This window comes from Oryctolagus cuniculus, chromosome 2 (assembly GCF_964237555.1).
Source record: "Oryctolagus cuniculus chromosome 2, mOryCun1.1, whole genome shotgun sequence".
In the NCBI taxonomy this organism is placed as follows: domain Eukaryota; kingdom Metazoa; phylum Chordata; class Mammalia; order Lagomorpha; family Leporidae; genus Oryctolagus; species Oryctolagus cuniculus.
In genome coordinates this window covers 110,501,521-110,525,877 of record NC_091433.1, presented here as the reverse complement: position 1 = coordinate 110,525,877, position 24,357 = coordinate 110,501,521, and the positions used below count along the sequence as shown (strand labels likewise).

Here is a 24,357-nt window from a genome sequence, read left to right as displayed (position 1 = left end):
ATATCTTAACAGATGCACCAAATGCCAGTTCTAAAGGACAAATTTTTATAATTAGAATTTCGCATTTATCCTGAGGCAATATTTTGTAAGAGGGGCAGATTACATGGTCAGATTTTGCTTTTAAAAAGACTTCTTAAGGCCGGCGCTGTGGCACAGGTTAATCCTCCATTTGTGGTGCCAGTCCTGGCTGCTCCTCTTCTGATCTATGGCCTGGGAAAATAGAAGATGGCCCAAGTGCTTGGGCCCCTGCACCTGCATGGGAGTCCCAGAAGAAACTCCTGGCTCCTGGCTTCAGATCAGCCCAGCTCTGGCCTTTGCAGCCATCTGGGGAGTGAACCAGCAGATGGAAGACCCTTCTCCTCTCTCTTACTCTCTATCTCTCTGTAACTCTACCTCTCAAATAAATAAATAAAATCTTTAAAAAAAAAATAAAAAGACTTCTCTGTTGATGGTATGGATCATAAATCATAAAATGGCTGGCAGGTGGTAGCAGTCTGGATCAGAAATGATGAGGGTCTGAATTAAGAGTAGACATGAAAAATTGACAGAGTCCTTCTGGTAAGGAATTTGAAGGGGGAAGGGATGGGAGTGCTTTGAGGAAAGGAAGAAGTCCAGGGGCCTCTGGATTTTGACAGTGAGGTACAATTCACAGAACCTGGAACACACAAGCTCCAGTGGGGTCTGTTGTTTAAGGTGCTGTTGCAGACACAAGCTGAGCGATCACGGGGCGGCAAAGACTGGGAAACCACAAGCATCCCACCAAAGGCATGGAAAAGCTGACCCGGTAAGAAAGTGCAGAGCTGGCGGAAATGGGCTGAGGACAGAAGTGGCAGAGGAACAAAAGTCCTTGCGAGACTAGGAAACGACAGCTCCAGACGCAGGAGGGAAACATGGGAAGTGTTCACAGGGTGGAGGTAGAGAAAGGTCTGAGAGGGGAAGCAGCTTGAGCAGTGCACTCCACAGGAGACCCAGAGAACCAGGACCGGAAAGTGTCACCCAACAAAAAGACCTGAAGCAGGCAGTCCCAGGGCTTGTTAACTCATCAGTCCAGCAGTATCATCAAGCATGTGGGTTCTTTCCATGTCTGCACTGTGTTAGACAAACTGCCCTGGCTGTATCCTCAGACGGGCACCCTCACTCACCACTAGACGGCTGCCACAGGGCCGCAGACATCACATGCAGAGGACACTGGCACCAAAGAGGGCTATTTCTTTCCTGTATCTCTTAGAATGAAAAAAAAAAAAAAATTGTTCCCCAGAAGTCCCTCAGGAGACCTGGGCTTATTATTTGATAGAACTGGATAGTCACACCCACCCTTGAACTGACCACAAACAAGAAGAATGGCATTATTACAAATGACTTAGATTCATCAGGATTTAATTCCAAGCTAGGGACTGGGTCACTTTTCCTAAGGGCTGGATAACTGAAAAACTTGGGGTTGTATAATTTAAACAAGAAGTGGGAAAAGATATTGAACAGTTAACAGGCATGAAAAAGGGCCATTCTGTGCTATGATATTCTGATTCCCACCCCCACCCCCCACTCCCTTTTAGAAAGAGCAGGGAATTTTGGAAGCAGAAAGAAATGCAGTCAGTTCAGGAAAACAATTTAATCAACTAACAAGTTATACGTTTCTGAGAATGAAAAAAAAATAAGCATGTGATGACTTGAAAAGTGGATCAACCTTAAACATATTTCTTTCAGCAGTTACTTGCTGAAGCCAAGGATAATTTAATTTCTGCAGTGAAAATGTATAACTTTAAAAAAAACTACTTTAAAATTTCACAAAAGGAACTGTAGGAGCAGGTGCTTAGGCTAGCATGGTTAAGATGCCCTGGTGCTGTATTGTAGGGCTGTGTTTGTTACCTGCCTCCTGTTCCTGAGTCCAACATCCTGCTAATGAAGACCCAAGGAGGCAAAAGGCAGTGACTCAACTATTGGGTTCTTGCCAACTGGGTTCCTGGATTATGTTCCTAGCCTAACCCCGGCCCCGGCCAAGCCCCAGGCATTGTGGGCATTTGTATGTGCAACTGCTCTCCTCCCCTCAGGCTCGTGCTAGTCCTTGAACACCTACGCGGGGATGAGCTTCAGCCCATGCTCTTGGGCCTCCAGCCTCCTCCCAGTCTTCCCTTCCTGACTTCCCGCCCTGCACAGCCTGACCATACTTAACCAGCTCCCACGGTTGTATCAGCCAATTCCCCAGGATAAACCCACACATACTAATATACACACACATTCAGAATCTGGCAGGCTGTGCTTCTCCGACTGAATCCAAATACACAGGTGTTCCTATCTTGCCTCACCTACTCCTACAGTACACTCCATTTAGTGTTCAAAGACTGGACAAAGGAAAGTTTTAAGAAAAAAAATCTAATGTCTTCATTAATTTGGGCTTAAACAAAATACCACTCACTGAGTTGCTTGATTAGCAATAGCAATTTATTTCTCAGCAGCTCCGAATGATGGGAAGTCTGAGATCAAGGTTGCCAGCGTGTCTGGGTTCTGGGGAAAGTTCTGCAGGAACGTTCCTGCATGGTGCCTTCTCACTGTGTCCTCACACGGAGGAAGGGGCTAGACAGTTCTTTTCAAGGGCATGGATCCCATCCACGAGGGCTGCAACCTCATGACCTCATCACCTCCCGAAGGCCCCACCCCCAACACAATGTATTAGAGAAAATGTTGGAATGAAGGAATTTCAGGGAGACACAGCCATCCAGACAACAGCAGATGTCTGTCTTTGCTCATGTCCACTACTCACATGTTAGAACAGTGTTGCAATTGGGTGCTCTGGTGAGTAGTTTATAGAAGTACTGTGTTCTTTCCTAGGCACGAGTGTTCCTCACCAAGATCCCCTGGCCCTTGCTGACACAATGTCCTGGTGTAGACCTGCCCAGCTGCACATATTCAGCAAACCCTGCAGCTTCTCTCAGCTCAGTTTCTTCACGACTAGCATCAGTCTAGACAAGAACTCCCACTGGCCAGGAGCCAGGTGCTTCTCCTGGTCTCTCATGCAGGTGCAGGGCCCAAGGACTTAGGCCATCCTCCACTGCACTCCCGGGCCACAGCAGAGGGCTGGACTGGAAGAGGAGCAACCGGGACAGAATCCAGTGCCCAAACCGGGACTAGAACCCGGGGTGCCGGCACCACAGGCAGAGGATTAGCCTAGTGAGCCATGGCGCCGGCCCGATGACTCTTTTATTTGTATCACCTGCCAAAACACACATACACACACCAAAAACCCTGGAGATAAGTCAAAACTTAAATATTCTGAAAAGCCTTTCCTAGGACTTCCTCCTGAACAAACAGTCACGGTTGTGTTTAAATCATCAATTTTAGCACTGAACACAAGGGCAAAGGTTTGAAACAACTGAAAACAATAAATGAATTTAATGATTGTAATCATATAATTTAATGTTCTTTAATACTATAAAATAATGCAGCAGAAAATTCAATGGAATTCTTAAAAGCACACACAATGGGGGCCGGCGCTGTGGCGCAAAAGGCTAATATTCCACCTGTGGTGCCAGCATCCTATATTGATGCTGGTTCTAGTCCTAGCTTGCTCCTCTTCCAATCCAGCTCCCTGCTATGACCTGGGAAAGCAGTAAAAGATGGCCTGAGCGCTTGGGTCCCCGCATCAGCATGAGAGACCCGGAAGAAGCTCCTGGCTTCAATCAGCTCGCTCTGGCCATTGCGGTCATTTGGGGAGTGAACCAGTGGATGGAAGACTTTTCTCTCTGTCTTTCCCTCTGTCTGTAACTCTACCTCTCAAATAAATGAATAAAATCTTAAAAAAAAAAAAAAAAAAGTACGCACAGGGGGTCAGCATAGCTGGTAAAGCCGCCACCTGCGATGCCGTTAGGAGCCCTGACTGCTCCACTTCCGATCCAGCTCCCTGCTCATGTGCTTGAAAAGTGGCAGAGTATGGCCCAAGTGCTTTTGCCCCTACACCCATATGGGAAACAAAGAAGAAGCTCCTGGCTCCTGGCTTCAAATCAACACAGCTCTGGCTATTGCAGGCATTTGGGGAGTGAACCAGTTGGTGAAAGATCTCTCTCTGTCTCCCTCTTTCTCTCTGTAACTCTGCCTTTCAAATTAATAAGCAAATCTTGGGGCCGACGCTGTGGCGCAGCGGGTTAATGCCCTGGCCTGAAGCGCCGGCATTTGATGTGGGCACCAGTCTGAGACCTAGCTGCTCTACTTTCGATCCAGCTCTCTTCTTTGACCTGGGAAAGCAGTAGAAGATGGCCAAGTGCATGGGCCCCTGCACCCACGTGGGAGACCTTGAAGAAGCTCCTGGCTCCTGGTTTCAGATCAGTGCAGCTCCGACCCTTGCGGCCAATTGGGGAGTGAACCAGCAGATGGAAGACCTCTTTCTCTCTGCCTCTCCTCTCTGTGTAAGTCTTTCAAATAAATAAATAAATCTTTAAAAAAAATTAGCAAATCTTAAGAAAAAATATGCACAGAATATTATGTTTAAAAAGCAAGTTATAAGGTATGTTGAGGAAACAATGGCTATGTTTCTGTAATTCAGTAAAATATAAATGCATACAGAAAGGACAAAAATCTCTAATTTAACATTCCTAGGTGGCTGGGTTTTAGTAATTTTTTACTTTCTTCTTTCCTGAGTGTACGACAGGGGATATTTACTTGCAATACAGCAACCAAACACCAGTGGCTTTTATGGTGCTGGTTTAACCACCAGCAGCCTAGAATAGGAATCCCTCCCTAGCTCTTGAGGCTCCAGATACAAAGTTTGAGGATGTCGATAACCCCTGAATCTACAGATAAAGCATGGCTTGTATGTGTAACTCTGTGTGCGTGAAGAAGAACAGGAGGGTCCAGTCTCTGTCCACTCCTGATGGAGACAGGGCACTGTCGCTCCCCCTCTTAGTGGAGGAACGACACAGGACCCTGCGCTGTTCTTTCGTCTGCTCGGCCCTCCCCGGGTTTGCTGCTGGTTCTTCCCGGGTTGGCTACTATCCCTTCCACCTCCGTGGAAGGGCAGTTCCCCCTGGCCACATTCCCCACTTCCGCAGGGGAGCGGCACACCGCCGGCCGGCTCTCTCGGGGGCTGCACAGGTGTTCCCTTAGATGTTCCCCTTAGATGTTCCCTGGTGCATGCCGTCTCTCTCCTCCTTTATAGTCCTCCTCCGCCAATCCCAACTCGGCTGCCCACACGCCGAGTACGCTGCTCTCCTCCAATCAGTAGCAAGTCCTACAGTTTATTGGTTGAACTGGAGGCAGCTGTGTGGAAGCTGTTTACTTCTCTCCCAGCGCCATATTGTGGGAGAGCAGATGCATAGAATAAGTCTTAATTCCAGTAACTCAGTCTAGTCCGGGCTGCTCCCCACAGGGCACGAGTCAAGCTTGACCGCATCCCAGTTTCTCTCACTTGGGGAGCAGGATATTGCTCAAGAGACTGAGGGCCGTACTTTGGAACAGGAAACTCCAGTCTCAATGTAGGTACCCTGTGTATGTGAAAACTTCTTGATCTCAGAATCAAACCTGCACAACTCCCTCAAAAAGCAAATCATAAAATGAAAAGCAGTTGGGTGTCACTTTTGAAGCAATCCCTGGAAAATAATTCCTGCTAAGTCCTTCAGGGTTAGAATACTCACTACTTCACATTAAAAGTCTTGACACTCTACTTCTACCCTGTGCATCTTGAGAAAATGTCAGAGACATCACTCAATGCCACTGTCTGAGAAACAGAAATCTTAAAACAAAACAAAAAAACAAACAAACAAACAAACAAAAAACCACACAGGCAAAAGGTAGGACATACATGTGTAAAATATTCATAATAATTAAACAGGAAAGTACAACTGAAAAAGTTTAACTTACTGTTCATGGAAATCCAGCATTGGTGGCTCAAATCGTATGGGCCTGCAATTCCCCCGGTACAGAGATATACTGCAAGTAAAAGAAAAACTATAAGAAGCAATTCTTCAAAATAAATATTTCCCCAAACTGCAGTATCAGACACTTGACTTTTTGTCATGAGGAAGTATCTTTAAGAAAAGTACGGACTCCAGTTTCCAGTTGTATTGGGGATGTGCCTTACTTTTTTTGTTTTTCATTAGAGGAACCAATGAATAGCTTTATGTTTTTAAAAATGAGAAGTAGGGGCTGGCGCTGTGGTGTAATGGGCTAAGCTTCTGCCTGCAGTGCCAGCATCCCATATAGGCATCAGTTCAAGAAGTCCCAGTCATTCTTCTTCTGATCCAGCTCTCTGCTGTGGCCTGGGAGGGCAGTGGAGGATGGCCCAATGCTTGGGCCCCTGCACCCCATGGGAGACCTAGAGGAAGCTCCCAGCTCCTGGCTTCTGACTGGCCCAGTTCCGGCAGTTGTGGCCATTTGTGGAGTGAGCCAGCAGATAGAAGACCTTTCTCTCTGTCTCTCCCTCTCTGTCTATAGCTCTACCTCTCAAATAAATAAATAAAATCTTTTTTTTTTTTAATTTACTTGACAGGTGGAGTTATAGACCGTGAGAGAGACAGAGAGAAAGATCTTCCTTCCGTTGGTTCACTCCCCAAATGGCTGCACTGATCTGAAGCCAGGAGCCAGGTGCTTCCTCCTGGTCTCCCACGTGGGTGCAGGGCCCAAGCACTTGGGCCATCCTCCACTGCACTCCCGGGCCACAGCAGAGAGCTGGACTGGAAGAGGAGCAACTGGGACTAGAACTCAGCGCCCATATGGGATGCCGGTGCCGCAGGCGGAGGATGAGGCAAGTGAGCCACAGCGCCGGCCCTAAATAAAATCTTAAAAAAAAGAGAGAGAGAGAGAGAGAGAGAGAAGAAAAAAGAAAAGCAAAAGTGAGAGTATTTTTCCTATTTAAAAGTATGTGAAAATAAGAAACATTCAACTATATTGAATGATGATGTTTATTTGGTTAATATCATTGATAACAATATACTCTAATATGTTCCCTTAGATTCGATACACTTATGATGAATAATTAGCAATATAACAATAGGTATTTGGCAGATAATACATAGAGACAAAAATCACAATCACATGTAATTAGAGCAGCAAAGGACTAAAAAAATAGGAATTTGGGGACATAAATTTCCAAGAACTGAAGTATCTATTCCAAGATTTTGGAACACAGTGATCTACGATATTCTGGTCAGAATATTAGAGTATCACTTCTAACTATCCCATTTCATACCAGAGCTTCTCAATAAAACAGAATTCTGAATAGTAAACCTCAGACATCATTATGACCTAATACTGATGTGAAGTATAATGACCTTTTGGAGGGAATGGGTTCACATACTTAAGACATTTGTTTATATACTGGGAAGGTCAGGAATTCAGTTAGCCACTAAAATTCCAAAATAGTACATTTTGATCTATTTTAAGAAACGATGTTAGAGCACCCCCCATTTTGTGAGACTACTTTATCTCCATCACCACTGCAATTTACAAGAACACAGCTTCTAAATAATATAGTAACTTCACTCAGAAGATATAGGAAATACATGGGAAATAGATAAGGACATTCACAATATACAGGAAACTTGGCGTTAGTTCAGTTCCATAAAGAGGAAACAGTCTGAGTGGTACAGTCAATTTAGAGTATCCTGTACTGCTTGATAATACCTCTACCTATATGGAACAGAAAAGGTAACAAACACAAAAAAGGAAGAAAACACCAAATATGATATTTTACTAAAACGCAAAACTAAAAAAGGCACAGTCCCTTGCAATGCAGCTGCCACCCACAGCAAGAGGTACAGGATCTACGCCTTCTTGCTTTCAGCCCTTTGTAGAGATGAATCATATGGTTCTTTTAATACACGATGCTGAGTTTTAATAGTAAAGAACCCAAACTTAAAGAAAATCTTATTCAGGGGCCAGCACTGTGGCACAGCAGGTAAAGCTGCCACCTGTGGTGCGGACATCCCATATGGGTGCTGGTTCAAGTCCCAGCTAGCTGCTCCACTTCCGATCTAGCTGCTCTCTGCTATGGCCTGGGAAAGCAGTGGGAGAAGGGACTTGGGCCCATGCATCCGCGTGGGAGGCCCAAAAGAAGCTCCTGGCTTTAGATCGGCGCAGCTCCGGCTGTTGTGGCCCTCTGGAGAGGGAACAGCGTATAGAAGACCTAACTCTGCCTTTCAAATAGTAAATAAACTTTTTTGAATATAATCTTATTCAAATCAAGAAAAATTGAGGGAATTAAAAAGTTGGTGAAAAAAATGGAATTAAAAGAAAGTTCATTTTGGTGTGAAAATCTTAAGATCCACGCAGTTTTCTCATAATATGCATCTTCCCTGAACTTTTTGAAGACTCTTCATACACCTGGACTTCAAAATATTTTGCAAAGCTTATCTTTTAATTTGATTTTCTAGGAACTTCAAGCATCTTCACAATTCATAAAATCATCGTTAATTCACATAGATAAACATGACTGTGTCAGATCCTGAAGATATGGGTACTTGTCTTTGCCGTGTCAGATGTTCTATCCTGCAGGTTGTGAAGGAAATGTCTGAAGCGGCCATGCAGGGTAAGAGCGCACACTCACTCACTCAACCTAAATGTCCTGCACACATACTGCATGCCAGCCACTGTCTAGAGGTTGGGGCAACAGATCAAAGTGCCTGCTCTCATGGCACTAACATCTCAGTGGGGAGGACAAAAGTAGGCACTATTAGGTGATGGCATGTGATGTGGTTAGAACAGAGAAAGCCTCTCTCAGGAGAGACACCTGAATGGTGGAGAACCGGGAAAGAAAGTAGGAATGTACTTGGCAAGCTGAGACCAGAAGGCAGGGAAGGAGGAGCAGGAGTCGGTTTCTGGGTCAGATCCCCTTGTAGGAGGTAGCATTCTGTTAACAAAAAGCCTCTCTACAGTGTGTGAAGCAAGGAAGTAACGTGATCTGACGCATTTCAAAAATGTGAACCCAGGCTTCCCTGAAGAACAGGTTGCAGGAGCAGAGAGGAAGCAGAGGGGTCCCGCAGTGATTTAGGCAACAGAGGCGAGGGGAGCTATGGTCTACGGTGACGGCGAGGGAGTGTTATATATTAATGTTAGCCGTCACAAAACACACCGAACGCCGGAAAAAGGGAAAGGGTTTATTGGGGAACACCCAACAGACCAGAGTGAAGGGGCGGTGAAGGGCAGGAGAGAGTAAGAGAGAAAGAGAAGAGAAGTGAGAGAGGAGAGGAGGCTAGAAGAGTGAGCAGGAGAGAAGAACCAAGAGAGCAGACAGAAGCCAAGAAGAGAAGAACTGAGAGAGAAGAGCCAAGAGAACACGTGTTCAGGAACAGGCCCTTTTAAAACTTTGCCTGAGGGCGGGCAGGGAAGCAGGAGCAGCGAATCCCATTAGGATGGGGGTGGAGCTTGACCACAGAGGTGGGGCCTTGTGGCCACCTGGCTAAAACTGCGCCAGCTTCCTAACAAGGAGAGTGGTGAGAAGTGGCTGCTTCCTGACTGTATCTGGAAGCTACAGACGACAGGTAATACAGATGGAATGATCAGGGACAGTGAGAGAAAAGGCAGGAATCACGACTTAGTCTAAGAGTTTGGATACTCAGTTGTAATATGGTAGAGATGGGTTGGATGCAGGGAGAGGCAGATAGGAAGATGTTCAAGAGGGTTATTTTACAGTTAAATCTGAGATACACTATCTAGAAGGAGATATTACATAGATGACTAGATATAAATGAACACTGCTTAAGTTTAACACGGTAATGGTTTTCACACATACTGGGCTTATGTTCAGTCGCCTTGTAAGTCTAATAGTTTATCCAAATTCTCTCAAGATGTTCCACTGTTGCCACAGATGCTGTCAAACTGAATAACTGGAATGCTCACTGTAGAAGGTCATCTGTGAGTTGCACAGTTCCATTTCTTTCTTTCAAAGTCTTTTGATTTTGTTTCTCTTTTCTTAACGCCCTGTGCTAAGACTTCTGTAAAACGCTCTACAGAAGTGGTGCTCAGCATTCTTACTCTGATACTGAAGGAGTAATTCATGAAAGATGATTCCCTCATCAAAAATACATGTTTTCAACACAGCAGTGGACTTTTGCCCAAGAACAGTTTCACATTTGTTTGAGCCGTCAACACAAGCGGACACAGGTATGCTACAGAGCAGTCAGCTATGCAGACTATGGAAATGGCTGCTGCCACACTTAGAAAGGGCACGACATGGGTTAGTGCTTTTTTAACAGAAAACAAATGTTTGCAAATACATGGTGTTGAAAAATAAATTGAGGAAGAAATTATGAAAAACTGTACCTTTTTCCCATTTCAAAGCAAGGACATAGTACAGTACAGGCTTCCCTGCTTTCTACAGTGATTTTGTCTGTTCTGAAGTTGCAGTTCAGTCATTTGCTTACAATTTTCACTAAAAGAGTGATGTGTGGAGAAATCTTCAGGGGAGTGTTCTATGCTGTGTGGCAAACTGCAGGTCGAAGTTGGGCAGGCAATCCCAAACCCAAATATGGAGGGCCTTCCTGGTGCTCCACAAGTTTGCTGTAGCTAGGAAACTTAAAGGGTTTTGTCCCTATGATCCAACTACCACCTAAGCAACAGGTACTCTTTGGCCACTTTTTCTTAGAGTGGTTTGGGGCTTACCTGCATTTTAAACCGCTAGAATGCATGTGTAAATGCACATGACAGGCCGGCGCCACGGCTCACTAGGCTAATCCTCCGCCTAGCGGCGCCGGCACACCGGGTTCTAGTCCAGGTCGGGGCGCCGGATTCTGTCCCGGTTGCCCCTCTTCCAGGCCAGCTCTCTGCTGTGGCCAGGGAGTGCAGTGGAGGATGGCCCAGGTGCTTGGGCCCTGCACCCCATGGGAGACCAGGAAAAGCACCTGGCTCCTGGCTCCTGCCATCAGATCAGCGCGGTGCGCCGGCCGCAGCGCACCGGCAGCGGCGGCCATTGGAGGGTGAACCAACAGCAAAGGAAGACCTTTCTCTCTGTCTCTCTCTCTCACTGTCCACTCTGCCTATCAAAAAAAAAAAAAAAAAAAAAAAAAAAAAGGACATGACAGGGCCCCATTTACAGAATCTGATTCCTTACATCTAGTACAGAGCCCAGAAACCTCTATCTTTAAGCACATTTCCCATTTGGGAACTATTATCTTGCATTCTGATCCACAAGCACTACAACCACAGATTCATAGGGGCATGCAGGAGGAAGTACCTCAACAAGTCAAACTTTCAGTCACCAACAGTTCATAGTTACTAGCTAAATAAACAGAGACTTAAGAGAAATGAACAGAACTTCTATATATTTTTCTCCAACAAATATATTTTATTTTTAATTTGCATTTCCCTAATGCTAATAATTACAATTATGTATCATAATTGAATAATTTTTTAAATTTGATTTTTAAAAATTTAACAGACATGAAAATTGCATGTATATATGGAATGCCATCTGATTTATCAATACATGTACACATTGTATAATTATAGTCAGGGTAAACAAAGCTATCTCTTCAAGCATTTATATTTTCTTTATGGTGAAACCATTCAAACTTCTTTTAGTTTTAAGATGGGTACCCCTTTTAACAAAGGTCTATTCAAATTTTTTAAACTGGAATGTTTAGCTCATTACTAAGTCAAAAAAAAAAAACTTCATATAGTCTAGATATATGTACTGCAAACATTTTCTCTAACTGGAACATTTAGCTTGTTACTAAGTCATAAAAAATTTCATATATTCTAGGTATATGTACTGCAAATATTTTCTCTACATCCTGGACTTACCTTTCCCTATTTTTAATGGTATCTTTTGAAGAGTACAAGTTTTTAACTTTGATAAAGTCCTATTTCATTTCTTATATGATATACATTTTTGGTATCTTAAGAAAAGTGTGTCCAAGTTGCAAATATTTCTACCAAAAAAAAAAGACTTCTACTTTATTCTAAAAGTATTACACCTTTAGCTTTTACATATAGGCCTGTTTATTATTCATTTAAAGCTAACTTTGGTGTATAGTATGAATTAAGAATTAAAAATTCATTTTGTTTTTCATTTCTAGGTATGTTTCCAGTAGATCTAACATTTGTTCAAAAAGACTACCCTTGTGCCACTGAATGATCCTGGCACATTCTGTTAAAGGGTTTGAAACTGGGTCTTCAAAACAGATGTTGAGTCCTCCAAATTGCTGCTTTTTTTTCAGTGTTGCTTGGGCTATTCTAGGTGCTGAATATTTCTATATAAATTTGAAAATCAGCCTGTTGATTTCTACAAAAGTATCTGTTGGTATTTTAACTGGAACTGTCCTTAATCTAAAATCCATCTGGGGAGAATGTTGATTTTCCAATCTATGAACAGTTTCTCAATATATCTAGGATTCCTTTAACTATTTGCTGCAATACGTTCTAGTTTTAAGACATTTTTGTTACATTTATTCCAATGTTTGTAATGTTTTCTGATGCTATTGTAAATGGCGTTTTTTCTAAACACTTTACTTCTGTAATTGTTATGGAACTGAAGTTATTTCTAATTATTATGTATCCTTCAATCGTACTGAATTCATTTATTAGTTCTCATCAGTTGTTTAGTGCCCTTAAAATTTTCTATGTCCACAATCACACTGTTTACAGCCCAAATCCTTTCTCCCTTTCTCCTTTCCAATCAGGGACCTCCGAGTTCCGTGTCTGGCCGTATATAGCACATCAAGAACACTGAACAGAAGTAACTGAAGTAGGTATCTCTGCCCCTTTCCCAGTCTTAGCACTCAATCTTCTGGCAACAAGTGCTACGTTAGCTGTTATTTTTCCACATGCACTCTTTATCGGGTTGGCAAAATAATTCTCCATTCCTACTTTGTTATCTATACATTTTAAATTATAAATGCTGAATTTTATCATATGCTCTCTCTACATCTATTCATATTTTTATGTGGGGTTTTAAACAAGAAAAAGTATATTGACTGATTTTCAAATGTTAATCAGTCTTCTATTCCTATGATAAGTCCTTTTTGGTCATGATTATTATCCCTCATATATTTCATAAATTCAATTTGTTAATATTTTGTTAAGGATTTCTGGATATATATTCTTAAGTGATACAGGCTCCAGTTTTCTTGTAATACCTGCAAATGGCATCTCATGAAATTTGTGGAGAAGGATACCATCGTCTTTTCTTTGTGTACGAGTAGTATACTTCTCTGTTAGGTGCCTGATAGAACTTATCAGTAAAATCATAACAGTTAGCCCTATTCATAAGCTGAAAAAGAGAAACTAAGACTACACTGTGACAGCTTTTCTCACCTATCAGATTGGTGAAAGTTCAGAAGTCTAACATAATCCGTAGGAAAGGCTGTGAGAAATAGTCACTCCTTCTAGTTGATGAAGGTAGGCAAACTGGCTCAATTATTTTGAAGGATAGTTTGCAACAACTAACACACACATCTGTTTTTGACTCACCAATTCCACTTCTAGGAATTTATAACAAACACACTATCTGCCTATGTATCTACTTGCTTCATAAATAAAAATTGTACCTATTCATGGTGAAAAACATACCTTAAAATATGTAACAGACTGTGGAATGGCTAAATCTAGCCAACTAACATTCATTACCTCACAAATTATCATTTTTTAATGGCAAAAACATTTAAAATCTAGGCAATTTTCAATACATTAACTACAGTCATCATGCTTGTACAACAGATCACTTGAACTCGTTCTTCCTAACTAAATGAAATTTTGTGTCTTCTGACTATCATCTCCTCAACCCTGACACCCTCAACACTCTGCTCCTATGGGTCAAGTTTTTTTTAGGTTTCACAGTAACTGAGATCATGTGATATTTATCATTCTGTGCCAGACTCATTTCATTAACATAATTTCCTCCAGTATCCATAACATTCACCTATGCAAATGACAGGACTTCCTTTTTTATGGTTGCATAGCATTCCATCGTATACACAGATCACATTCTCTTTACCCATCTGTCCACTGATGGGACGTTTGGTTGATTCCACACTCTGGCTATTGTGAAAATGATGCAATGGAAGTATATATATATCTCTCCTGGACACACTGATTTCATTTCCTTTGGGGATATACTTAGCTGCAGGATTGCTAATTCAAATAACAGCTCTGTTTTTGATTTCTTGAGGAAACTCCACACAGCTTTATTAATTTATATTTCCACCAACAATGTACCAGGCTTTCCTTTTCCCCACGGCCTCACTAATAGTCATTACTTCTTGTATTTTGTTGTTATTTTAACAGATGTGAGGTGATGTTTCATTGTGGTTTTAACCTGAATTTCTCTGATGAGCATCACTAATACAGCTGTTGGTTATTTCTATACATACACTTTCAATACCACAAATTACACATGCACTTAGCTTTTGACTCAGCAGTATGCATTATGGGAATTTACCCTGAAGATAATCCTCAAAATACGCAGTTACATATATAGAGGGTTATTCTTTAAAGCACTGTGGGCAAAAGCAAAATGTTAGAAAGCAAAATGCTCAAATGAATGAAGGACAATAGGTTAATATAAAGTGGAGATAAAAATCTCAAATTTTATGTGCATAAAAATCTCAAGTTTTATATGCATAAAATGGTCATAAAAATCTCAAATGAAATACACACGTTATTTCAATGTACATAACCACAACGGAGGGTGGGGTGGAGAGAGGACGCAAGGAAAGGGAAGCACCAGGAAAGATGAAGAGCACCAAAGTCCCTGTCAATTAGGAACACGGTATTTTGATGATACGTCCTTAGACAGGAGGGGAAGGACCAAACCAAGGAAGGATTCTAGACAAACGCTGTACTGTAATTAGTAGGTCCGTTTTTCATGATGCTATGGGTTAGTGACTCTGAAACTAATTTATCCATATTCTAGAATTAGGCAAATCATACAGATACTGCAAACAGGAGCCAGGTTTCTCATTGTTGGAGAATAGACAGAAACAATGAAGGGAAGGACAGACAGAATACAGTTTTTGTATTAAAACTGGAGGTACCAGTAACAACACGGTTTTTTATATAAATGCATGCTTATGTGTGTATGGACAGAAAATATGTACACATATGTCAACAATTTTTCCCAACTCTTTCACTTAAGAATGCTGAAGATAATGACACCTCGTTAGCAATGAGATCCCCCACACCCATGGCAAGCGCACAGGGCACACGAGTCATAGTTTCCAAGTATCGTCCTCCACTACAATGCAGCAGGCGTCCTCACTGAAATGAACTCTTTCCGGGTAGGGGAATGCAATTACCAGATAAGCCTGGAACAGGTGCCATAACGTACCAAAGGGCCCAATGAGTGACAGGGCATGTAAAGACACACAACAGATACAAGTACATGTGATTTTTGGCAGCAGTGAAAACGATCGTAAAATAACTGGAGAAAAGTGAACTCTGACCTTTTTCCCAGCTTACTTCTATTAGCATGTCAACTAAAAAAAGTAGAATGAGGAGATTAAAAAACTATCATTAGAGTAGTAACTGTTTTAGACAAGAATCAAGATACTACAACTAGTTAGAGAAGATATTTATATAGTCTCAAAGTACTTCTCTAAAGATACTTATGAACTACAAAACAAGGACAGAATAGACAGCAAGTACTTATAGGCTCAATGGAGAAGGAAACAAACTTCTACAAACTTCTGTAATATCTGTGTCAAAAAAAGCATAATCTGAATCGAATCACAAGGAAATACTAGAAAATCCAAACTGGGGTAGTCTATAAAATAGGTAGCCTCTACTCTCAAACATGTCAAAGTTAGATTAAAAAAAACAAAAACAAAAACAAAAACAAAAACAAAAACAAAACAAAACAAAACAAAAAAACAAGTTGTTCCACATTGAAGCAGATCCTAAAGAAACATGAAAATTAAATGTGAGGGCTTGAGCTCTGGGCCAAAAATTTATTTTTTAAATAAAGGACATTAATGGGACAATTGACAAAGTTCAAAGAATGTTTATGGATTAAGTAATAGTTGGGGCCAGCACTGTGGCTCAGTGAGCTAAGCTGCTGCTTGTAGTACTGGCAGGCATCCCTTGTTGTGGCCCCAGTTCCAATCCTGGCAGTTCCACTTCCCATCCAGCTCCCTGCTAATGTATCTAGAGGACGGCCCAGGAGTTTGGACCCCTGCCACCCACATGGGAGACCTAGATGGAGCTCTGGGCTCCTGGCTTAAGCCTGGACCAGCCCTGGCTTTTGAGGCCATTTGCGGAGTAAAACCAGCAGATGGAAGATTTCTCTGTCCCTCTCCCTATCACTTTGCCTTTCAAAGAAATTTATGTATCTACAGAGTACTTAAGAAAATTTGTGGGAAGATGGAGTCAAAAGTTTATTTTGGTGAAAAAATTTTGAAATCTATACATGGCATTTTTAAAAAAAGCCATTTTCCATGAACTTTTTTTTTAACATTCTTCTAAAAATATACGCTGTAAAATAATTGGATTTTTAAAGCTGTGAAATGGGCTCCCGATCTGAGAACACCAGTGATACCAGTGCCATCATCCCAGCGTTACCCAAGGACATTTACTGCAACAGGTCCTGGGGGCTTGACCAGTTACTCCTGGCATCACTCTTCTAAACTATCATACCTTCGAAGCTAAACTCCTTTAAATCTATGGGGGATGGGGTAAGAGTGTCTTAGCTGACAGAACACGAAACACTGCTGGAAGGATAGGTTATGTAACTCAGACAGTTTGCATTCGCCCTGAGGTGCCAGGCAGTCTCTCACGGGACACGGGAAGGCAATGAGGCCAGCATCTCCTTTTACCCTGCCTCACTAACTCTGTGAGAAGGCACCAAAAGAACCAGAAATGAGGGGTGGGGAGTAGAGAAAGTGTCTGCAAATCCACACACATGTGTTCCCATCATTCTGGAGGTGTAACACCTCTACCCCAGTTATCACAGGGAGGCTGTGTTGAAACAGGGTCTTTGAGAGGGCCGGCGTCATGGCTCACTTGGTTAATCCTCTGCCTGTGGCGCAGCTTCCCATATGAGTGCCAGGTTCTAGTCCTGGTCGCTCCTCTTCCAGTCCAGCTCTCTGCTGTGGCCCGGGAGTGCAGTGGAGGATGGCCCAAGTACTTGGGCCCTGCACCCGCATGGGAGACCAGGAGAAGCACCTGGCTCCTGGCTTCGGATCAGCGCAGTGCACTGGCTGTGGCAACCATTTGGGAAGGTGAACCAACGGTAAAGGAAGACCTTTCTCTCTCTCTCTCTCCCTCTCTCTCTTCGGATCAGCGCAGTGCACTGGCTGTGGCAACCATTTGGGAAGGTGAACCAACGGTAAAGGAAGACCTTTCTCTCTCTCTCTCTCTAAATCTGCCTGTCAAGTTAAAAAAAAAAAAAAAGAAAAGAAGGAGGAGGAGAGGGGAGGAGAGGAGAGGAGAGGAGAGGAGAGGAGAGAGGGGAGGAGGGAGGGGGAGGGGGAGGGAGGAGAGGGGAGGGGGGAGGAGAAAACAGGGGTCTTTGAATCACAAGACTGGGTTCCACGGCTCCGAGCCTGTCTCTGTGAGTTTGCAGGCAGCCCTGCAAGGGCTGCAAAGGTCAGTCTATAAAAGGCAGGGAGAGCCACAAGGGAAATCCCACGGCCACTCCTCCTCCACAGCAAGGGGAGCTTTGGTTCCGAGGACAAGCCCCCAGTATTTGCAGGGGAGGCATGCCACACACTGCACCACACGCAAATTCAGAATTAAACCGGGCTGCCATACACAATATGCGGAAATATATTTTACAGTGTGACATACAATTTGCTGTTCCCTCTTTACCAAAAATGTTTAGGGGAAAGAAAGGGGGGAACCACAGGAATCCCCCAGAAGGAACTGAAAGAATGCTAACATCTTACCAAATCCGTAAGCCTTACCTTTTCTGTTGATATGAGCTGAGTCCAAGTGTTGTCTCAGTCTGTAAAAGGAAGAAGATGATGATGAAAACACTGCAAGTAATTTTTACACTACAGACATATACGATATCCAAAGTATTCTACTGTACTTTCAAACTTGGATCTTAAACCCACTTGGCTTTTCAGGCTAAACCTGTTCTCAAAATCATATGAACTGACTGGTCACAACATATAATTTAAGGGAGAATCATTTGGCTCTCAAATGGAGGTAACACAAGGTAACGCAACTGAGCTGTACAAGTTTGCTAGGCCAGAGTCACCTCTGAGAACCGTCCTCTTACGATCATGTGAGCCTCTCCCGTTCACCTCTGACCAACTGTGTGTGCCAGGCTGGGGTCTCTGATCCCTACTGCCACCGAGGTCAAAGCACAGTGGAAGAGAGGGCAGGACAGTCAGTTATGAACTAAATAAATATGTACTTATACATCTGCAAACAGCGGAGAGGTGTTGCGGAAAGGAATACACAGGTGACGCAGCTGAGCACGTCATGAGGCAAACCTGTCTGAGGAGCGGACATCTACACTAAAACCTGGAGGATGAGAAAGGAGCAGTGGGGCGGAGTGGGGAAACAGCACATGTGATGGCCCTCGTCGGGGAACGGAGCACCAGGTTCAATAAACAGATGAGGTCAGCCTGGCTGCAGCTGAGAGAGAACAGGGGAGAAACGGAGGCTCGTGGCCTGGGCAGAGGCCGGATCATGCTGTGCACTGCTAAGCCTCGGCAAGGTTTGATGCGGTGTTCTCCTAACTAAAACAAGAGGGATGGGCAGCGTTATGGCATGGTGGGCCGGGCCTCTGCCTCTGGAGCCGGCATCCCATACGGGAGCTGGTTTGTGTCCCGGCTGCTCCTCTTCCAACCCAGCTCTCTGCTTGTGGCCTGGGCAAGGTAGTGGAGGACAGCCCAAGTGCTTGGACCCCTGCACCCATGTGGGAGACCTGGAGGAGGGTCCTGGCTCCTGGCTTAATCTCGGCCAGGCTCAGCTGTTGCGGCCATTTGGGGAGTGAACTAGCAGATAGAGGACCTTTTTCTCGGTCTCTCCCCTTCTCTATCTGTGGCTTTTACTCTCAAATGGATCATAAAAATCTTAAAAACATGAGGGATAGGAAGGAGTAAGGGAAAGAGATGGACATGATCTGATCTAAGTTTTAAAGACACTGTTCTGGCTGGAGTAGGGGAGGAGGCAACTGCTGGAGTTCAGGTGGCAAAGGAAACAGTTCTGAGCGTCACAGGAGAGATGCCAGCACGCCATGCCATAGGTGAGCTTACCCCAACAGGATGGCTGCCATGTGAAAACTAAAAAAGCAGTAGACGTGTGCCATTAGTTTTCTCATTAATATATATTATTTTGAAATGGCATTGTTGAAAATATACATGGGGAAAACATGTATTTTTGGCAGATGCAGGAAAATGCTCTTTTTTGAAAGTGTGTAAGAGGTAATATGTAAAAAGGTCTGTAATTTTCTTTAAATTGTTTCAGCAATATAATGCTGTGTACAGATAAAGCAAATATAGCAAAATGCTAACTGTCAGGTCTGAGTGATAGGTGAGTAGGTATTCATAAATTCATGTTTTCTGTACTTAAAGACAAATTTCTTTAACTTTTTGTTATGAAAAATATAATGGGACGCTGGTCCTATGATATAGTAGGCTAAGCTTCTGCCTGTGGTGCTGGCATCCCATATGAGCACCAGTTCATGTCCCAGGCTGCTCCTCTGTGATCTAGCTCTCTGCTTATGGCCTAGAAAAGCAGTGGAGGATGGTCCAAGTGCTTGGGACCTGAACCCATGTGGGAGACCCGGAAGAAGCTCATGGCTTCAGAGCTGCCCAGCTCTGGCCACTGCGACCATTTGGGGAGTAAACTAGCGGATGGAAGTCCCCTCTCTCTCTCCTCTCTGTCTGTAACTCTACTCCTCAAGGAAATAAAAAATCTTTTTAAAAAAATGAAAATTATACCCAATCATGTATCTGATAATAGATTAATAACTAAAATCTATAAAGAACTACCATTCAATAACAAAACTGAATCTGATTAAAAAATGGACAAAGGAATCAACTAGACACTTTTCCAAGGAACAGAATAAAAGGCGAGGAGACATGAAAAGATAACCAAGGCATTATGTACTGAAGAATAAGAAAATGAGAGGCCTTGTTCTACCAGATCTCCAAAGTACAGTGGAGTAGGTGCTATGGTGCAGCAGCTTAAGCATCCACCCAATGGAATGCTGCGCACTGAAAATGTGTGATTAAATCACACTCAGCGCAGAGGATCTTAGAAACATTAGAAACATTATACTGAGGAAAAGAAACCAGGGAAAAAAAGAAGAAAGACTACAAAATGTGTGAAACTCAAAAACCAGGTATAACTAGAGTATTTAGAGATAAATACTGAGAAGGTAAAACTTTAGGGAAAAGACAGTGGCTAACTTTTGGTAAAAGACTCTAGAGGGTCCCTAATTAAGTGGCTAGAATTTCTTTTGTTAGAAGTTTTACAAGATAAAACTTGTGTACTCTTAATACACGACCGTTCTGGAGCTTGCCTTCCAGCATCTTAAAATTTGTCTAATTATTCTGGTAGAATAATGGGAAAAAGTACATAACTAGCTTTTTCTTATGCTTTATCTTTACTTATTTTTAACAAAGCTGGATCAGGAAATAGGTTAATGCTTTTGAACAGATTAATGTGTTTAAGGGCAAGAGTATCTTTTGTTACTGCATTTGTCTTTCAAAGGGTCAGGTTAGGAAGAACCAATCATTCTGATTAATCAAAACGGAATGAAGGTTTGAGAGTTGGCCAGAACATCCTGTGGTGCGGGATGCAGGATGCAGACTCCTTCTGTTGAGATGCGGGCTGCTTGGTGTCCGTGCCCACATTAGGAATCATCTGATCCTATTTTATATAGCAAATCTTAACAGCCGTGTCAATCAGGAACGACAACGGCCAAAGCACAAGCCACAGAAAACAAGCTGAGCGGATTATCATTTCTAATCACTACATAACAAGTGGTAATCCACGAGACACATCTGGGACAAAGGCACAGGTTCTGCTGTGGAAAGAGTTCTAGCGCTAGACATCATGGATTTATTTATTTATTTATTTGAAAATCAGAGTTACACACAGAGAGAAGGAGAGGTGGAGAGAGAGGTCTTCCATCCACTGGCTCGTTACCCAAATGGCTGCAATGGCCAGAGCTGGACCAATCTGAAGCCAGGAGCCAGGAGCTTCCTCCGGGTCTCCCACGTGGGTGCAGGGGCCAAATGACCTGGGCCATCTTTTACTGCTTTCCCAGGCCATAGCAGAGAGCTGGATCAGAAGCGGAGCAGCCAGGAGTTGAAATGGCATCCATATGGGATGCCAGCACTGCAGGCGGCGGCTTTACCTGCTATGCCACAGCGCCAACTAGGGATATTTTTGTTAGATGTTTCTGCTTTACAAATGAATACCACACAAATTATTTAACTTCTATGAACCTAATATTTATAGCAATATTTTTGAGTTTGGCCATTTTTACCGACTTATTATCAATTGAAGACTAAAAAAGTTACTATGAGCAAGTCACATGAGGGTAACAAGACACAGGAAGGCATGCTGTTAGGAAAAATTAAACAAGGTTGCTGCTAAAGCTTTCCCCACTTTAGCTTAAATTTAATTTGGAGAAATCTGATCATTTTTCTGCTGTAGAAATGCTTCATGCACATTTTTATGTTCTAATCAGGACCTGTTTCAAAAATAGTCAAACCTATTGGAAAATTACAGTCAAGAAGAATAACATGTCAAAACTGTTGCTTCTGGGAAATATTCTTTAACGTTCAAATGAACTCTACTCTAAACTTACACTCAGCTATTTGAAGAGATATTACACACATATACAGCACCTCAACATGAGACACTCTGCAGGAGCCTTAGTGAGGTTTTATTACAGCTCAGGTAACCCACTGATACCACCACCCTCAACATTTTTTCAAGACAAAATTATCTTTGCCATAGAATTCTGAGGTCTCAACCAAGCTCTTATCCAAGTATTCAAGCATATCAGAAGAGTATGAACAAATCATATCCCAGTCCACGGGTCTTCCATGGCCAAACCCACAGAGACATGGATGGATAGCCTTCCTCGACAAAAACACAAATCATGCTGCAGAATTCTCAGAATAGCTTATCAACTTATCTTATTATCAATCTAGATGTCTGGTTCCTAATGAATGCAGATCCTTCCTCAACCAAAAAAGAACTACATTCAGGGAGTTGTCCAGAAATGCACTCCCAATTTGCCCGGCATCCAGATTACACAAACAGCCACCTCAAGGGAGATATTCAAAACATTCATTCCAATAAGATCTCCAAGTTCCCACTCAGATTAAAGAACTAGGGGACTCAGTTCAGTTTCTAGTTATATGGATTTATAAATTATAGCTTATTCTGTTATCTTCAGTTCTTACTCAATTCAAAAATATTAATGTATACAAAGACTTTCTTCAAGTGCCATGCAACTAGTGCCTGCTGTTTCTCAACAGTTCATAAAGACACAAGTGATAAATTTACTTAGAAATTTACAGGAAAGCAAAGCTTGTCTTCCAAAACACATATAAGCTTCACTGTCAGAGAAAATGATTCTTCAAAATCCACTAATTTTTTCTTGTTCTGTTTCACTTAGTGTATAAAATTTAAATCTAAATCTGTGTTAAAATGTAAGGAGAAATGCCATTCCAGGTCCCTATTAGAATTATTTTCTCTACTGTCTTAACCTAATTTTAATTTTTCCTTTCCTGTCATTTTATTATAAACTACCGGAAATATTTTTTTCAGAATAAGTTATTTATTTACTTATCCATAAGTAAAAAATACATCCTGGGGAGTACCAGGTAATAGGAGACTAACAATCACATCTACAGTGAGAAGACCATGATCCCATCACTACAGAGACAGGGCATCTTGGGCACCTTTCCTAACCCAAACCTTTGTTTCCCTTGAATATAAAATAAACACAAATGATCAGGCATGCTACCAAATAGCATAATATTTTAAAAATAAATGTTACCATTACAAAGTTGGCAGGTAATGACAAATACATAACACGATAGAAGCTTGGAAGAAAGGAGAAAACACCTAGTCCTAAACATCATAGGTGATGGGCAGGTGCTGTGGCGTAGCAGATAAAGCCGCCGCCTGCAGTGCCAGCATCCCCTATGGGTACTGGTTCGAGACCTGGCTGCTCCACTTCAGATCTAGCTCTCTGCTATGGCCTGGGAAAGCAGCGGAAGATGAACCAAGATGTGGGAGACCAAGAAGAAGCTCCTGGCTCCTGGCATGGGATCAGCCCAGCTCTGATCGTTGAGGCCATCTGGGGAGTGAACCAGTGGATAGAAGACCTCTCTCTGCCTCTGCATCCCTGGAACTCTGCCTTTCAAATTAATTAATTAATTAATTTAAAAAAAAATCAGAAGTGAGTCTGTCTCTTTGAGCTCTGAAATTCCACAAGTGATTTTCAGCTGAGAAGATCAAAATAAGTGCTTCCTGGTAATATATGAACTAGGCCTGACAGGAAGGCCAAAATAATCGTCAGATTATACTTTCTCACTTGATGCATAATAAAGATGTGGCTTAGGATGGCACATGGAAGAATACCAGTGAAATCTGAAGCACTTACACTGTTTAGAAGAATTTTCTCCTGGATGAGTATTTCGAGATCCGACGTGTAAATTTAGCATTTCACTCACTGGCACCACTCATGGAGAGCTTACTCCTGAGCTGACTCTCAGCCCACCAGAGCCATAGGCACACATACTTGCTACAAACTAATGATTTACTTATTTACAGGCTTTAATTCTACGACTAGTTTGCTCTTATTATTAATGACCCAACTAACCTGCATGCAAATGAAGCTCATGAAATATATTACAGAGAAATCAGTTAAATTTTTAAAAGAAAAATAATAATCACATTATTCAAGGCTTGACACTGAAATAACTCAATTTTTAAAATTACCTGTAGTAGCCCTCCATCATCAAAACGCAGTACTTCTATTATACTCTCGGACTGAATGAACGCTGTGAAGAAACAAAACACATATCACTTACAAGAACATAAATGTGAACAAAATCCTTTAAAGTTAATACACTTTTGTATATAAAAATCCATTGCTTGATGGTGACGGTTGCAGAGGAAATATGACCAATATTTCAGGATTTTACCAACTATAAAATACTTTAAAATAAAACAATATAATACAATAACATATTAGCTTTAATAACCTACAGGCTATGTAGGGAAAACATGTATTCTTGCTATTGTAGAAAAAAGCACAAAACAGTTAAAATCAACCAGCTCAGGTAATTATTTTTACTAGAAGACTAACTGGAAATCTCATTAGCACACAGAAAAGATCACTAGAGTGTTTACTGTATCTCCCCCCAAAAGAACATCTGAAATTCTGTATAATCTGCTCTTCTGTAGTGATGATGTGACCTGGGATCAACAGTCAAAAGGGACTCAGTCAAGAAG

At 42.3% G+C, this 24,357-nt stretch overlaps 1 protein-coding gene across 3 annotated transcripts in view; it reads right to left on the bottom strand.

Moving 5' to 3' along the window:
* Positions 1 to 24,357, bottom strand: part of TMEM131 (transmembrane protein 131) — a 169,090-nt gene that overhangs the window by 89,051 nt on the left and 55,682 nt on the right. For all 3 annotated transcript variants that reach the window (XM_017339810.3, XM_002710001.5, XM_051835664.2), the window contains exons 2-4: positions 23,842 to 23,903; positions 17,820 to 17,860; positions 5,848 to 5,916 (exon numbers count right to left, since the gene is read on the bottom strand). In XM_017339810.3, coding sequence (XP_017195299.2) covers positions 5,848 to 5,916; positions 17,820 to 17,860; positions 23,842 to 23,903 — 172 coding nt within the window. The remainder of the gene's footprint in view (positions 1 to 5,847; positions 5,917 to 17,819; positions 17,861 to 23,841; positions 23,904 to 24,357) is intronic.